This window comes from Plectropomus leopardus, chromosome 17 (genome assembly GCF_008729295.1).
Source record: "Plectropomus leopardus isolate mb chromosome 17, YSFRI_Pleo_2.0, whole genome shotgun sequence".
NCBI lineage: Eukaryota > Metazoa > Chordata > Actinopteri > Perciformes > Serranidae > Plectropomus > Plectropomus leopardus.
In genome coordinates, this window is record NC_056479.1 from 19,580,377 (window position 1) to 19,597,666 (window position 17,290).

Here is a 17,290-nt window from a genome sequence, read left to right on the forward strand (position 1 = left end):
TCAGTTCTGTAGGTGTTGTTATTAGATTTGTAGGTGTAAATGGCACACAATATCTGCAACATATGTGATTTTTTTTATAGGACTTGATCATCAGTAAAGATAATTTAGATTACGCAGTTTGGGGGTTTAATACAGCACATAAAATATTTGATCAGAATCAGAATCAGAAATACTTTATTGATCCCTGAAGGGAAATTGCCTTTAGTTACAGATGCTCCCATTCTAAAGTCTTAAAAGAAGTAGGAAAGTGTAGAATATATCAATAAAATTTAAACATAAGTACTAATATAAAATAAATATATCTAAACACTAAAGTATAATATAAATGTGCATTTGTTCTTGTTACTATCGTGTGATAAATAAAACAACAGATTACCAACATTTGAATATAAAATATTACACATGGATGTAGTTATTGCACTGGATTATTGCACATCAAAGTAGTTATTGCACATAAATACATACTAAATATAAATATAATATGTAATGTAATGTTAAATATTTTACTGAAATAATGAAAATAGGCCTATTACTATGTGATCATTAGACAAGGAAACCAAACATCACAGAATGGATCTTGATTTAAATAACTAATAGCTTTGTTGTTTTAGCCACCTTGAGTGACTGCATGGTGGAAATGGATGACCCTCCTCCCACCATAAATTAATTAGCACATTAAAACTTAGACTTTGACGCTAAAAGTTAAATACAAAATCCCTCCCCCGTTTTATTCAGTCTTATCATGCAAACTGGTTAGTCAATGAAAACAGTTAATTTTTTGGCCAAATTTTAAATGAGACAGAATGAAATGATTTTGATGAAATGGCACTATTTCAACATCAGATTTGTTTGTTTTTTGTTTTGTTTTTGTTTGTTGTTTTTTTCTGACAGAAACGCACAATGATGTATCCAGGGACCTTTTGAAATTGAAAATTCAGTAATAATTTCTGTTTTTACAGTTTCTGCCAAGATTTTTAAAGAATAATGCCATTCAACCATTCAATTTGTATGCCCCAAAAAATGATATGGAAAAGGGAGGAGGGGAGGTAGTGGCAGTAGTTTTTCGCACTTTTGTCCTAGTATGCTTGCCCTAGTTTGACGTTAGCTTGCGCTTCGCCTCCTCTGCTACAGATATGGTATTTTATTGTAGACATCCTTTTTCACTTAAACTCTGTTCATTTCTCTTTTTTTGCTACACAACTTGTCTGCCACTTGGCTGAGAGGAAATGCCAAATAAGAGCTCCGACACTGAAGTGCTCGATAGCTAATGGCGAGCTAACGGCTAACTAATGTCGCTGCCCCACCGAGCGAAAAACGGTTCAACGCCACAAAATGAACAAAACTGAGTGTAAGTGATTCTCCATCAGCTAAATACTCATACCGGCTGTCTGTAACGACGACAAGGTACTCTACGGTTGAATATTTACACTGTATGAGGCACAAAGTGTGTGTGTTACCGCAGAGCTCGGCTTAAATGTCACCTGACACAAGTCAACAAACCCACCATGTCACCGGAGAGCCTGTACTTTATTCTTATACTTTATTATACCAAAGCGCACGAAATACTTGATAATAACAATAATAATTCAGTGGACACAAACGGAGTCCGCGCAGAAAGCACCGCAGAGACTGATATTTCCAGAGATAACAGATGCACCGTGGCCCCAGAGAGCCGCTTTGACTGTGCCAGGGACAGGACAGCCGGTCAGGCAGAGTGTGAGGAGAGGGGGTGCTGCTACGCCCCTCTGACCAACTTAACAGGACCACCTTGGTGCTTCTACCCCACTTTGTACCCTGGCTACGAAATGGGTCCGCTCACTCCCACCAGGCGAGGCCAGGGGGCCACCCTGACTCGTGCCACCCCCTCATATCTCCCCAGAGATATCTCCACTCTGCACCTGGAAGTCCTGGAAGAGCCTGCAGGCTGCTTACACCTCACTGTGAGTACCTGCTTTTTCCTCTGCTACCTGTGGATTTGCATCTCAAGTGTAGATAACTGTCATGTAGTCTGAATGGGAAATGTATTGCAGGAGTAAAAATGTTTCCTCTTAAGGATGCACCATATTGGATCATCCAATATGCCGATATAGTATATAACATCTTTTGTATGTATTGTCTTGCTCTTATCTGGATCATTGAGTCTGTAATAAAGTTTATTATTATTATTATTATTATTATAACAATTTATTTGGCTGATAACTTATACCAATGTTGATGTACTTTTTCTCCCACCTAATTTTAGTGATCAACCAGTCTCTTTTTAAGTGGAATGAACTTATGCATACTCTTATTCTGATGCCCCAGCAGCAGATGGAAACATAAAATACAAATAAAATAATAATAATAATGAAAATATTTCAGATTAGGGTTGATGTTTTGTACATGTTCGCTTTGTCATATGGGAAGGAATCAGCATGTTGGCTGACTTTGATATTTCATTTTAAAGCCAATATCTGCAAATACATTTGAGGTGCTGATATTGTCATGCATCCATTTTTTCTCTGGCTATTAAAGTTGGCAGATATAACAAGAGGAGGAAAACAGACTGTATGAGCTGGAAAATTAATGCCATTGTCTTTTGTATTGTGCATGCTATGATAGTTCAATTAATTGAATTTATTTTAACTACTGTAGCTTTAAAAGAGTAAATTTTCCATGAAATGGCTGAACAGAAATATTAAGGTGTAGAGATGATCAAACATTTGTAATGGATGTTTGATGTTGATCTGCTCTCATTTGCTAACTTTGTTACAAAAGCCAGGGAAAAATTTAGTTGGATTTTTCCTTTATTATGTAGTAAAAGTCTTTGTCAGTGATTTATAATTTTGTTGTAGAGAACAAAGATGTGAATATGTTGCTGTTAAACTTGCTGGAGTAATTTTTTCTTAATAGTTTTGTTTGTAATTAGGGTCTTCACAATATGCTAAAAAAGGTGATTATTTTGACAGATATTATGAGTGCAATATGAGTCATGTTGTTGGTGGGAATAGTTATTTTTGCATTTCATTTTCACTGAAAAGAACATTAAAATTATGATGATGGTTAGGTCTGTACCAAACGAGCGTGTCCTTTACGTCTGAAATGTGATTTCTTGATCTCTGTAGCACCGCAATGCTTCATTTATGATGGTACGTTATGACACATTTTATCTTTATTAAAAATTTGCAGCTCCAGCAATTTGGATATTGCACTTGGCCTGATTGTGATTTCAGTAATATTCTGACTAATTGTGCAGCCCTGTGTGTTATGCATGATAATCACAGTTCAACTCTGCTGAAAATTTGCTATAGGGTGCTGAAAGCATCAGTCTGTCCAAAGTGATAGAAGAGATTTTCACATACTTTCATTTATGCAGCGTTTATTTTGAGCTTTCAGTCTATCAGACCTTCATCAGAGCATATCCAAAATAAATAGTTTGGCTTAAATGTATACATGCAGCACGCTGAATCTAGCACATATGAATTTGCAGCGTGATGTAAATCCATGTTGCCTGGGTGTAATTGTGTGAATAATTCAATAATAAAAAGTTATTTTATTCATTCATATGTATGAGATCAGGAGATTAGATCGTTTACCATTCTATACATATCGTTTATTAGGATGCGCTGGTTAAAAAAAAATACATTTGTGTTCTCTTAAGTTAAAGGACCCGTCGTCTCAGCGATATGAAGTGAAACTCCCTGGTGGAGTTCCTCATAGCAAAGCTGACACCCAAGATGCCCTCTTTACCACTGAATACCAGTCTGACCCGTTTGGCTTCATCGTGCGGCGAAAATCTAATGAAAGGGTGCTGTGAGTATTTCTGTTCAGTTTCAGTCTATAATGCATTATATGGATGGCGTCTATAAAATGTGTCTATACTGTATATCCTAGGCGATATAGGCGGTCGCCTAGGGCGCCATCTGCTGGAGGGGCGCTGCCACACTGCCAGTCCTTCTTGGCCTCAAGGGAAAATAATAATAAAATAATAATTTTCTATGCCCACTGGCGCCTTCACTTAGTGTTTTCTGTCTAGAAAAATATATATATATTAACATTACAAATAAATAAACAGTGACATGTTCCTAAATTATGTGTGAGCACGTGATGTGTCGTTATTGGGTGCAGAGGTGCCTGTTTGGGTTAGGGCGCCTAGGGCACCAAATTGGGTAGAGCCGGCCCTGTATATATTCTTACTTATGTCCATCTTTATCAACAACTTAATTACTCGTACTTAGTCAGCTTGTGCCTATTCTTATTGTTCTAACCCAGTTTTATTACTGGCAGTGTGTTCACATCATTATGAAGTTCATTTAACACAGTTACTAAAGTGTTTTCTTGTAATTTTACGTTCATAATGTACTGTATATAAATAGTAAAATTATACTGTATATACACATTTATACAAAGAGCTGAAAGTACAAATGAGGGTGCATTTATAAAAGCGCATCTGTTTTTCTGTTACAGAAATGCAGAAATACAAAAAAAAAAAAAACGGCATTGAAGTATACATAATTCATTGATTATTTATACTGATTATCATGATAACAAAAAGTCTTCTGTGTGATTTTATCTTATGAGTCATGTATGAGCGGTGGTGTGATGATTGTCCTAATCATATTCATCATATAGTCCGTGTTTGTTTGTTCTCCATGTCCTGCCTGTACAGTATGAATACCACGGTCGCTCCGCTCCTGTTTGCCGATCAGTACCTGCAGCTGTCCACTGCACTGGCCTCCTCCTTTGTGTCTGGCCTCGGGGAGCATTACACCCCCCTCCTCCTGAATCTGAACTGGACTTCTCTGACTCTCTGGAATAAAGACATGGCGCCTCATGTGAGTCTATTGCATTTGCTCCCAACCTGAGGTTTGGGACCCCTCTAAAGTCAAAATTTGAAAGGTCTGAGAGACAATTAACGAAACATGAAACAGGAATATAACATAATCCTGCTGCGTGATTTTTTTTCTCCCACTCTAATCTTGATGAAATTGAGTTTAAACTCTTCCAGTCTCCAAAACCCACATAAAACAAAAGTTAAAGATGACCTGTTAAGTTCATTTTCAGTTTCATACGTGTACTTTGGGTTTCTATGAGAATGTGTTTACAAGCTTTTAATGATCAAAAAACACTTTATCTTCCCTATATTTTCTCTGCTGGACAATTGCATTCATCTTCTCTCTGAAATGCTCAGTTTTATAGCCCCGAAAGAGCCTCGTCTGCTCAGATTGATCAGCGTTTCACTGTCTGTCATATTTTGGCCTCTCTGCGCTGTCATTGCAGTCGAGGGATGACTAAAACAGAGGCACTTTTTACCTGCTGAAAAATCCCCAATCAAACCTTCTAACACAACATGGACATCTTCCAGTAGCAATAAAATCCAAAATTTCATGTTTTCCTGACGGTAGCATATAGCTTTATTTAAAAAAAAAAAAACAGTTGGAAAGAGTATTCAGAACAGTCTGGCACCTGCTGTTTTTGCTCGCAGGGATTAGTCCTACATACAATAACCTCGTTAATTGAAACTTTAGCCATGGTCAATATGAAAATCTAGTATTATAACATTAAATAAATGACACAAGCCATGGAAAAGCATATTAGGTCCTTTTCTAAAAATCTTACCATAAAAGTTATCACCTTTAATAAAGGGTTGCAAGTAGTCACTGAATTGTTTGAATGGTCCACAAGTCAAAAATGTTAGTGTAACTCCGGGTTAATAGGACATTTCAGTCATGTCCATTATGCAAAATATAAACATGCCCTTCTTTTAATTTATAGCATGTTCTAAACATCTCAAATTACTTTTGAACATTTTACATCAAGTCGTTTCTGCAGAACAGTCAGGCTTTTGTCATTCCCTGCCTGTTTCCTGCTGTGTGTTCAGGTTGTAAATGTTAACGCTTGTCTTTCTCTACAGGCCGATGCTAACCTCTATGGCTCCCATCCGTTCTACATCGTGCAGGAGGAGGACGGCTTGGCACATGGAGTTTTCCTTCTCAACAGCAATGCAGTCGGTATCGATCTTTTCCAATTATACACACACAGCATCACCGTGTCATTTCTTTTGTCCTCATTTTCTGCACAGAATCAATTTTTCAAACATTTGCAGATAATAATTATTGCTTAATATCTTTCCAAATGTCTCTGCAGAGGTGATACTGCAGCCGACCCCCGCTCTCACCTGGGTGGCTATCGGTGGAGTCCTGGACCTGTATGTTTTCTTGGGTCCTGACCCTCAAAGCGTTATACGACAGTACCTCCAGGTCATTGGTATGTCTTTTCAGCACTGACATTCAGTAACACATCTCTGAGTAACAAGAAGAATGGGCATATTTACATACAGCAAGAGAAATGAATTATAAGTGTAAAAGCTCATCACTGTGTGTACTGTATATTTGAAGGAGCTGTGAGGTAATTGATAAAGAGCAGGTGTATTAATGCATTTCCCTGTTGCCATTTATCTATCCCTAGGGTATCCTATGATGCCTCCCTACTGGTCGCTGGGCTTTCATCTGTGTCGCTGGGGTTACACAACATCTAATACAACCCGGCGTGTGGCACAACGCATGCACAATGCAAAATTCCCCATGGTAAATCAAAGAAGTACTCACAAAGCTCTGTAATTATTGCAGCTCACTGATCATTTTCTTACATATGTGCATTTATTATATACAAAATTGAATATACTCAGAAATAGGTTTTGTGAATGTATGGAATTGTCAGTGTTTACTTGAACACAAGTCAAATTAACATTCAGTAACATGTAAAATTTGTTGTGACATCCTCAAAAACTTTTGGTTTTCATCAGCACTGGACAAAGCTGACATCCCAGAAATCAACAAATCAGCCCATGAGATGATTTTGCTTTGTTTCATCATCAGGATGTGCAGTGGAATGATCTGGACTACGCACATAAGCGCAGGGTGTTCACCTTTGACCCCTGGCGATTTGGGGACCTCCCGGAGATGGTGGAGGAGTTCCATAAGGGAGGCATGAAGTACATCCTTATCCTGGTGTGACATAAATATTTAAGCATTTAATTGAAAAAGCAAAAAAAAACCACATACATCAGTTGTTTAAATTGGCACTAGTATGGTGTAATTCTCTGAATGAGCAATAGATGGCAGCAAAAATGTCTTAACTTACTGAGTCTCTTGGTTTCTGTCTAAGGACCCGGGGATCAGCAGCACCAGCCCTCCTGGAACATACCTGCCCTTCGATGACGGCCTGAAACGAGACGTCTTCATTAAAAATGCTACAGGACACATACTGATCGGGAAGGTTAGACCTCTTTTTATCAGGGAATATGAGCGTTTTTGTCCCATCATGATGTCCCTGTGTCATGCACATTTCCACACTGTGTGTTTAGGTTTGGCCGGGCCCAACAGCCTTCCCTGACTTCACCAACCCAGAGACCAGACGCTGGTGGGAGGACTGCATCAGAGATTTTCATTCTAAAGTTCCTGTGGACGGTCTATGGATTGTGAGTATCCAAAAACACACAAAGCACAGGTTATTCAGCCTCCAATACCCCTACTATGTCAAGAACTATGTGAGGTTTTCTGCACATGCACATGACTGGTTGTGTTTAGTTTGTGTTCACCTTAAAACCACATAAAGAATAACTCATCCTCTGTTGTTTTTTCTGCCATGGTCCACCCAGGATATGAATGAACCAGCCAGTTTCGTGCAGGGTTCAGTGGAGGGCTGTCCTGACACTGATCTTGAGAATCCGCCCCACACACCCAGTAAGTGTTTGGCTCAGTGTAGCACGTTACTAGCATTTAAAAGTATACAAACATTATTAGTTTTCCATTTATAATCAGTTTATACATTAAAAGCACATATATAGATATTGCAAATAATGCCGTGTAAATGGCTAAGGATGCATAGCTAATCTATTAATTAGAAGTCGACTGATATTGGCTTTTTAGGGCCAATAGTGAAATCAATTATTAGTACTTAATGAGACTGATAGACTGATGACTGACAGATATGCATTTGCAATAGAAATTAAAATATTTGTCGAAATTTTGAATTTGGAATATAACAAACTTCAACGCAAACTTTATTTAAATGCTTTTAGCAAATGTTTAATAAAAACTGAAATTTTCAACACCATATACAGCACATTCCCTGCAACTTTCTTTTAATAAAGTTTCAGGAAAATTTAAATAAAATGTGAATGAATGAAAATAGCTCCCTTGCAGTGCAAAAGTACCTCCCATGCTGATACATTTTTGCATGTATTGCAGACAGCCTTCCCTTAGGCTGGTTGAGTTTAATACACACTTTTTCATTAATTAATATTTTCTGCACTCATTAAATAAAACACAGATACAGTAATCAGCCAGGCCAATAATCTGTCGACCACTGCCGTTAATTACTTCATATGCTGCATTTATTTGTAGCCTGTGTGTCTCTCTGACTGTCATGCTAACAGGGGTGGTTGGAGGCCAGTTGAACTCGGGAACTCTTTGTATGTCGGCTCAGCAGAAGCTTTCCACTCACTACAACCTGCACAATATGTACGGACTGACAGAAGCCTTTGCCACGCACAGGTCAGGCCTGTGTTTCCCAATCTTTTTCCTCAAGTGACTGCTTTTCTATCTATTTTGTAAGCTGAAGACCCCTGACTAAGTGACCTATTTTGTGAATATTTTATATAAAGCTCATTGCATAACAATAACAAAATAAAACAACTGATAAACTGTACAAATTACCCAAGTAGTGAACGTAATAAATGCAGGGAGTTTTTTTGTAAAACAAGTGATTTGGATGAATTTTGTACAATTTATTTCCTGTGAATATTTCATATATATATATGTTTATTTTAGTGATAATGCATAGTTTATCAGGGTCTTTTTCTGACAGATTCAGTGTTTTCCTCTACCTGAAACTTGGCCATCCTTCTTTTAGCTCTGTGGTTATTTAACTGGGTACTTTTTTAGTGCAGGATGAGTCTGTTAAACAGACAGTGAAGGCTCTGTGAATTTGTTTTCATGTCTTTATCCTGTGAGTTTATATCTTGAATATGAATGTAAATTTTAAAAATACTAAATTAATGAAAAGCTGAGATATAGGCCTACTGTAGATTTAAAATGAAAAAAATTTCACACCCCTTAAAATCAACACGGCTTTGCAACCCCCTGTGAAGTTTTGGCGACCTCTAGTGGGGGTTGGGACTCCCTAAATTGGAACCAGTGTTTAGATCATGAAGCAATCAGTAGCAGAATAAAATTATGCAATAATTTAATAGCAGAAATGAGTAAAAAAAAAAAACTATTGCTGCACCATCCACTCTATAGGATTATGATAACACACCATTGTAACAAAAATGTCTCTTGACGTTATTTGACAGGCAAGTTATGCATGTTTTTATCTTCTTGCCAAGCATAAAAGCTTAGCTCAGCTTAGTATAAGTAGTGGTGTAGCTCATTGAGATTTATGTTACTCTTGTGTGGGTGCTAGTGTGTGTTTATTGAGTATTTTAAAATTGTAAAAGGTGTAAAAGGACAGAAAGACTTTTGAGAACAGGCCAATTTCTTTTCTGAATTCAGTACATTGGAGCCCAGTGTGATGCCACAGAACATATGGAATAGAATATATTGTCCATTTCTCCATACGCCTGTCTTTTCCATTATTGTGAACATGATATCTAAACAACACCTCAAGGGATTTTCTTCAGATTTGGCACAAATGTCCATTAGAACTTGATGATAAACTGATCAGATTTTGGTGGTCAAAGGTCAAGGTCGCTGTTACATTGTGTCTGTTTCATTCTTGTGAATGTGATAGCTCAAGAGGGTTTTGACGGATTTCAGATTTGGCAAAGAAGTTTACTAGGACTCAATGATGATTTGGCCATATCTCAAGAATTTATTATGATTATGACAAAAATTGACACAAATGTCTTATAAATAAAATGATGAAGGGATGATTACATTTTATATCCAAAAAGTCAGAGGTCAACCTCTTTCTGACATTATAATGCTTTGCAAAAATATTTTTCTGGCTGTTACTCAACATCATACATCACTCACATCATAACTCAGACATTTGTTCAGGTACTAAATTGGTGACGCCAATCTTGGGCGCCCGCCTTGAAACTGTGCTGATTGTAGAGATCATCTGATGCCTGCTTGAAGATGTGTGTGAAGCATCCATGTTTAAGAATATGTAGCTTCTTCACAGCAACATTTAAGCATCGCCAGCTGTCAAGGCCACATATGAGTCTGGACAGACATGAATGTAAACTGTAATCTGCAACTTGACTGGTTTGTGAAAGCACACAATCGCAAGGCAGTCATTGAGGTTGTTATTTGTTTTTATATTGCATTCATCCCGGGGTTGGTTGGCGTCCTCAGCGCTCTTATGAAGGTACGAGGGAAGAGACCCTTTGTCCTGTCTCGCTCTTCCTTCCCTGGCATCGGACGCTTCTCTGGAGTGTGGACAGGAGACGTTCGGAGTGACTGGGAGCAGCTTCGATACTCCATCCCAGGTGAGGACATTTAACTGTGTTGTTGTATATGTTCAAACATTGTCACAGATGTCTGAATGCATGTGATTATTAAGTGGGATATTGGTTTGAGATAGCTGTAGTTTTTGACACTTCTTTAAATGATTTAAAATATATATATATATTTTTGAAGACACCACAGATCATTTAATGGCTGTAGTTGACCTTTTGCACCTGTTCCCCAGCGGTGCTGCAGTTCAGCCTTTTCGGCGTGCCCCTTGTGGGGGCGGACATCTGTGGCTTTGGAGGAAACACCACTGAGGAGCTGTGTGTGCGATGGATGCAGCTCGGGGCCTTCTACCCATTTATGAGAAACCACAATGACAACCTGAACGCTGTGAGACAGAGACACTGTTTTTATGTCTGCCTGTGTACTTACTGCATGTTTGTGTCTGTTTGCTAACCTGTGTAATCACTGACTTAATTCAAGTGCTTTTATTTTTTTCAAGTTTTTTTTAGGACATTGTGGTGTGCCCTGAATGTTTTTTCCACTGAGTCTATAGAGCAGTCCATCTGTTTCATCTATTATGAATTGAGGTAACTCTATAGCTAGTCATTATGCATTTCTGTGTCCCTCAGCCTCAGGAGCCTTATGTATTTGGACAGAAGGCCCAGGCAGCCATGCGGAGTGCATTGAACCTTCGCTACTCCCTTCTCCCGTTCCTCTACACGCTCTTCCATCATGCACACACTTCTGCTGAAACTGTGGCCAGGCCTCTCTTCATGGAGTATGTGTCCTCTCCTCTTTGTCCTCTATGTAAATGAAATTATTTAAACCACATGCTTCTCTTTTCATAACATTGCCTTATTTTTATCCTCTTTGTCTATCCATCCTTCTTAGGTTTCCCTCTGACCCTAACTGTCAGACCATAGACCGGCAGTTCCTGTGGGGGAGTTCACTTCTCATTAGCCCAGTGTTAGAGCAAGGGGCATCAGAGCTGGCTGCTTACCTGCCCCCTGGCACTTGGTACAGCCTGCACAATGTGAGTACCTCAACTCTGTTCCACAATGGCTATAATTACATGGACATCAATAATGATGATAGTAATAATAATGATAATTACTATGATTATTATTTCTATTTTTAAAGCACCTTTCATACACGAAAGTGCTTTATAATAGAACAGGCCAGCAAGGCAATTCTGCACAAAAGGACATTTAAAAAAAGTTTAAAACAAAAAATAAAGACCCTCAAAATCTTAAAATCTGCAGTCAGTTAACAGACATTTCGGTAAATGTGCAGTTCATAGTGAATGGGGATTAAAAGCACTGCCTATTTACCGATTATTTTAACTAATTTTAACTGCTTAATTTCTCATCTTAACATCTAAATTATTGAATAAATACACAAATGAAAGAGCTCATGAGACTAAACAATACTATTACAAATACAGGTTTATTTTATGAAGTATTATGGGTTTACAAAATGACGTTTATCTTTACTTACCCTGATGATACGTCACTGTAGATGAGACCTAAACCAAACGTCATTGCAAAGCTGTAATCAGTTTTTGTTCGTACTGTTAAAGGTCACCATATTTGATGCTTTCTGTGGTAACACATGACTGAAATGTTTGCCTTTGGAGTCTGGTCATCTTTGTTCTGCTCTCCAGGGTCAGCCTTTCTACAGTAAGGGTCAGTACCTGCTCCTTCCAGCTCCTCTGGACACCATAAATGTCCACGTGAGGGAAGGACACATTATCCCCCAGCAGGTGGGTGTCTGCTGCCAACACGCAGCTCATTCTGCTGATTTAGCACTTTCTGTATCATTTCAGGTCCAGGATGAGACAAAATGTGATAGATGAATTATTAATACAGTATTTGAGGATTGAGAAAAACCCACAATGCATAATTGAAACAAGTGAAACAAGTCCTTAAAGTTCCTGCTTAGAATTTCTGCTTCTGTTTAGCTCAATCTTGTAAGAGGCCAGTGTAAGATCAACAAGCAGAGTGTACCAGTGTTTGTTTTACTGTTCTTTCAGGTATTACAGTTTACTATCATCAGCTGAGTACATCAGTTCACACTGTTGTGACGTGTTCAAACTGGATGCAGAAGAGCTTAAAAGTGTGTTGATTTTACATGGAGTACTGCCCACTTCCTTTAAGTGCCAATATAAAAGAAGAAGTATTTCACTGCAGGAACGATGGTCTTTTTAAAATATTGAGCTATCTATGCAGTAGAAAGATACAAGTACTTTTAAAATTAGTACCATTTGACCATTGAAAAAGGAAGTTAGTTTTGCTTAAAAGGTAGAAAACCTACAACTAAAACACTGATAATCCTACATGAATGATATAAATGAACAACATGATAGAAATTATTCGACTCCTTTGTGCACTTATTTGGCATATTTGTCAGTTTTGTCTAAACAGAGAGCACGAGAGACAAGCAGACACACACAGACACACAAGCACGGAGAAATGCGATTCTGATGTGAATGGCTAGGCGACTTCTTGGCTAACAATTGACACATTGATGCGCTTCTATGTCCATTGTTAACATGATGTAAGGTTCTGTTTGATAATCATATAGTATACCTGACAAAAGACTGAGATTCCAGTTCATATATAGATATATTATAGATCATTTTGTAATGCCTTAACTTTTTTTTAGCCACCGTTCATGAATGATTTATTCCAGTGAAGGAAAATAATTTTTCACTCGACATTTGCATCTTTGTAAACTAATTTGTTACCCTTTTATTTAAGCAGCAAGTCAGTAAAATCACTGTGTCATGGACATTTATGATCAAATGTTGTTAGGCTGAACTATTATGACATTCTGACTGACGTCTAAAAGCTGGGAATTTGTTGAAAGGATTTGGAGAGAAGAGTGCATTTGGTATCATTTCATGTTTTCATTGATCTGCTTTTCTTGTGAAGGAGCCTGCTTTGACAACCACAGCCTCTCGAAGGAACCCTTTCTTCCTGACGGTGGCTCTGTCAGCGGGCGGCTGGGCCTGGGGGGACTTGTTCTGGGATGACGGGGACAGTCTTGACACCTTCGAAATGGGAAATTATTGTTACATTATCTTCATGGCTGGGCAGGTAAGAAAGAGACAAGTGATATTTGCATTGGGAAAGCTGATGAGTCAATGTTTTGCATGTTACTGCGCTACTACTTGATTCAAAAGTCTCTTTACTGAATGATTTAGTTTTTCTTAAAGGGACAGTTCACCCCCAAATCAAAAATACATATTTTTCCTCTTACCTGTAGTGCTGTTTATCAATTTAGACTGTTTTGGTGTGAGTTGCCGTGAGTTGAAGATATCAGCCGTAAAGATGTCTGCCTTCTCCCTGTAATGGAACTAGACGTCTCTCAGCTTGTGGTGCTCAAAGCGCCAAAACTCAACAGCAATATCTCTTTGCAGAAATCAAGACCTGGTTTCTCAAGATAATCTACAGACCTTGTTGTGAGCAGTTTCATGTAGGGACTATTTTCTTTCTATCTATATACACCCTATATGCACCTTCTAACTGTATCACCGCGCAAAAGGAAGTGTGCATCAACTCAGGGACAAGAGGGTCGTCCTCATGACAGCGTGAGATGTAAACATTTGTGGCGTCCTCCTCAGCTGGGCTGTGATCTTAGCTAGCTCAGTGATGCTAGGTAAGTTCAATTTTATTATTTATTATTCTTTTAGTTTAGTTTAGTAGTTTATTTTATTGTAACAGTCTCTTTTTCGAGGGAGACCTGGCCAAGACAGCAGCATAAAAGAAGTTACAGACAGCAACCATGATAAAAAACATAAAAGATACACAGTGAACATGTAGAAATATTAAAATACCTACGCACAATGACAAGTACCAATCATTTCATTCTCCCATGTACTTATGAGAGTTTCCAATTCAGGCAGATGGACCAGTTCTCTTCATCCTTTTGGAGGCTGTTCTAAGTGACGGATGCAGAGCACATAAAAGCTTTCTTTCACAGCTCAGTACGTGCACAAGGAATAAAAAACAGGACTAAATCTAGAGATCGCAGACTATAGCGACAGTCAGATCTCTTTTCAGTCAAACTGCAAATGTTTGAAGGGAGTTTACACAGTAATGTTATATCAATGAACAAGTACCAGTGACTGAGTCTAAGGTAAAAGAAGACCAATCAGCCCTGGAATAAAGCAAACAGTGATGAGTGAAAGCTTTACGATTTGTATCAAATCTCAGTGCAGTATGATATTCAGTATCTAACATATGCAAGCAATGTACAGATACATTCATGTACAACAGATCACTGTAATCCTGAACAGATAGAAATGTTACACCAACCAGTCTTTTTGGCCTCAGAGGAGAAACAGGATTTGTTTGTGAAATAAAACCCTAACTTCAGTCTCAGTTTAATAAAAAAGATTTTCACCCTCAGGTTTGAAAGAAATGGCAGTAGTTGCTCGCAGATGTGGAAAAAACTCTCGTTCAATCATCTTGTATCAGTTCTAAAATTAATTCGATCCGGATCCGAGAAGCTCTTGTTACAGTACGAACATGGACAAAGACACACCAAAAACCTAAAGAAACAGAACAATGATTCGCCCTTGTAAAATGTATTTCCGACATAAGACATCTGTGTCTAACACTGGATACTGAACATCTACAAGGTCTTGATCTCACCGTATCGTAACCTTCAGACACCCTGGAGCCTCCTCACATGTCTGCATGCAGACAGTGAACGACTCTGAGGCCTCCAAAAGTACCTAAACCTTGATCATGGATGAGTCATGCATTCATACAATTACTATTTTACAAGATTGCATTCAAATACTTTTGTATTCAATAATTTTTCCATGACATTTGCTTCATTCTGCACAGTGATGCGGTTGGTGGGTGTGATTTAGTGGACAGAAAATAGCTCCTACAAGGTCTGTGGATTATTGAGTTTTTTCAGTGTACTCATTGGGGCTTTGAGTACCACAAGCTGAGTGCCATCTAGTTTTATTATATTCGAGACAATGCAGACATCTCTACAGCTGATATTTTCAACACTCAACAACTCACCAAAACAATCTAGACTGACAAATAGCACTATGGGTAAGACTGAAAATATGTATTTTTGATTTGGGGGTGAACTGTCCCTTTTGAATGCTTAAAAACCTTGACATTACTTTGTCCTGGTATATTTAGACAAGAAAAATGTGTCCTTAAGTCTCAGGTGGTGAGTGATCCCCTCAGGCTGGATGGGGCCCTTGATGGTCTGGTGCTGGGAGGGCTGCAGGTCTTCGGGGTTCCCTCACCACCCCTGTATGTATTAGCCAATGGGGACAAAGTCAGGAACTTCACATACCGCAGTGACACAAAGGTGAGTTCTGCGTGACTCAGCACTACGACCTTTAGTGTGTGTCTTCCACAGAAAGATAACATCATACTGCAGATATGTGTCTGCTTCCTCGTTTGGTTGTATTTGTTTGTCTTTTGTGTCCTCCCTTTTTATTCATCACGAGATTCTAATCCATCCAAAGAATCTAACAGAAAGTTGAACTCTGTTCGTGTCTTTCTCTTCCCACAGGTTTTGACAGTGACCGGCCTGGCCTTGCCCATGTCAAAGGTGTTTACAGTCCAGTGGGCGCTCTGATGCACTGAACTTCATTACCCAAGAACCACAGGAAGCCTTTGCATTTTTCTCTCCTGCTGAAAAGATGTGCTACATTTTTCTGCAAAGACACCAGACGATTTCCTTCAGCTGTCCGACCCACCCAAAGCAACGCTGCTTCTACTTGCTCTGGCCCTTCGTCCAAAATTAAAAGTAGTACTTTCTAAGCAGCAGGTTTTTAAAAATGTGGATCAGAGAGAGCCATCATCTTTGCCTTTTTCTTGCAGGGTAACTTTTGCCAGACTTAAGTAAGACAATATAATGTCTTTGTGTTTTTTTATTATGTTTTTAATATTTTTGTGACTGAAGTGCATTAGGAATGAGGGAATAAACAAATACATTTGTCTGCAACACTGCATCTGAGGGCTCTGAGTACTTTTTGTTTGTTATGATTTTCTAAAGATGTTGCATACTGATGACATCTTAGAAATTAGATCTGTTACACCAGTGATACTCAACTTATGGCCCATGGGCCAAAGCTGGCCCCCAAAAGGGTGTCGAGTGGCCTCTCAACCATTTTCTGATTCACAATTGAAATAAAATGATTCCTACTGGGAAATTGTTTTTGTACTTTTAGTTTACATGAGGTGCCAGAGTACATAAAACTGCATCAAAATAGAGCCTGTTTATATAAGAAAAGTGCCAGTGGAGGATCACCTGCACACAAATTACAAACAACTAAATTTATAGTTTGCAGGCAGTAGATTGTGCATGAATAATTTAGCGACCAGTTAAATGATTTGTCGGCTGAAGTAAGACAGGTTTTAAACGGACAGGTACGGGGTGTGAGGAGATGCTCTGGCTCCAGCTCTGGTCCTGATGATGGACCAACTGCATCCATGCTTTTACTGGTGTCCTTTAAAACGTCACTGGTGATGAAAGAGGGTCAGATTTTTAAAGTAGGCCGGGTCAGGTGAGGACTTTGGTGTACTTAAAATATATTTGTTTATACTTTAAAATGCAGTAATGCCCTGATGCCTTCCCGTTTTGTCAGACTTAAAGATAAAACTCACAGTTGTGAGTGATGAAAACAGTCTTTGGCATTCCGGAAGCAGCAGAATTGGGGGGGGGGGGGGTCCGGAGTTGCTATGTCAAGTTAGACACAAATGATAAAGTAATTAAAGGAAGTAAGACAAGTTCCGCTGACAAATTAAAGCGCAGTAAATTCAAAAAAAATTACAAAAGAAAATACAAATGTAACAGTATGGTAA

At 38.5% G+C, this 17,290-nt stretch overlaps 1 protein-coding gene across 1 annotated transcript; it reads left to right on the top strand.

Annotated features, from left to right (window-relative positions):
* The first annotated feature begins 1,089 nt into the window (after positions 1–1,089).
* Positions 1,090–16,437, top strand: gaa (alpha glucosidase). The gene is made up of 19 exons (XM_042505602.1): positions 1,090–1,940; positions 3,641–3,792; positions 4,649–4,814; positions 5,894–5,990; positions 6,127–6,246; positions 6,448–6,566; positions 6,858–6,989; positions 7,147–7,257; positions 7,346–7,459; positions 7,640–7,724; positions 8,420–8,537; positions 10,344–10,477; positions 10,681–10,832; positions 11,075–11,223; positions 11,337–11,478; positions 12,109–12,207; positions 13,379–13,543; positions 15,636–15,788; positions 15,996–16,437. Exons 1-19 carry the CDS (start codon positions 1,506–1,508, stop codon positions 16,059–16,061), a joined length of 2,709 nt encoding a protein of 902 aa, XP_042361536.1. The 5' UTR covers positions 1,090–1,505; the 3' UTR covers positions 16,062–16,437.
* The last annotated feature ends 853 nt before the right edge of the window (positions 16,438–17,290 follow it).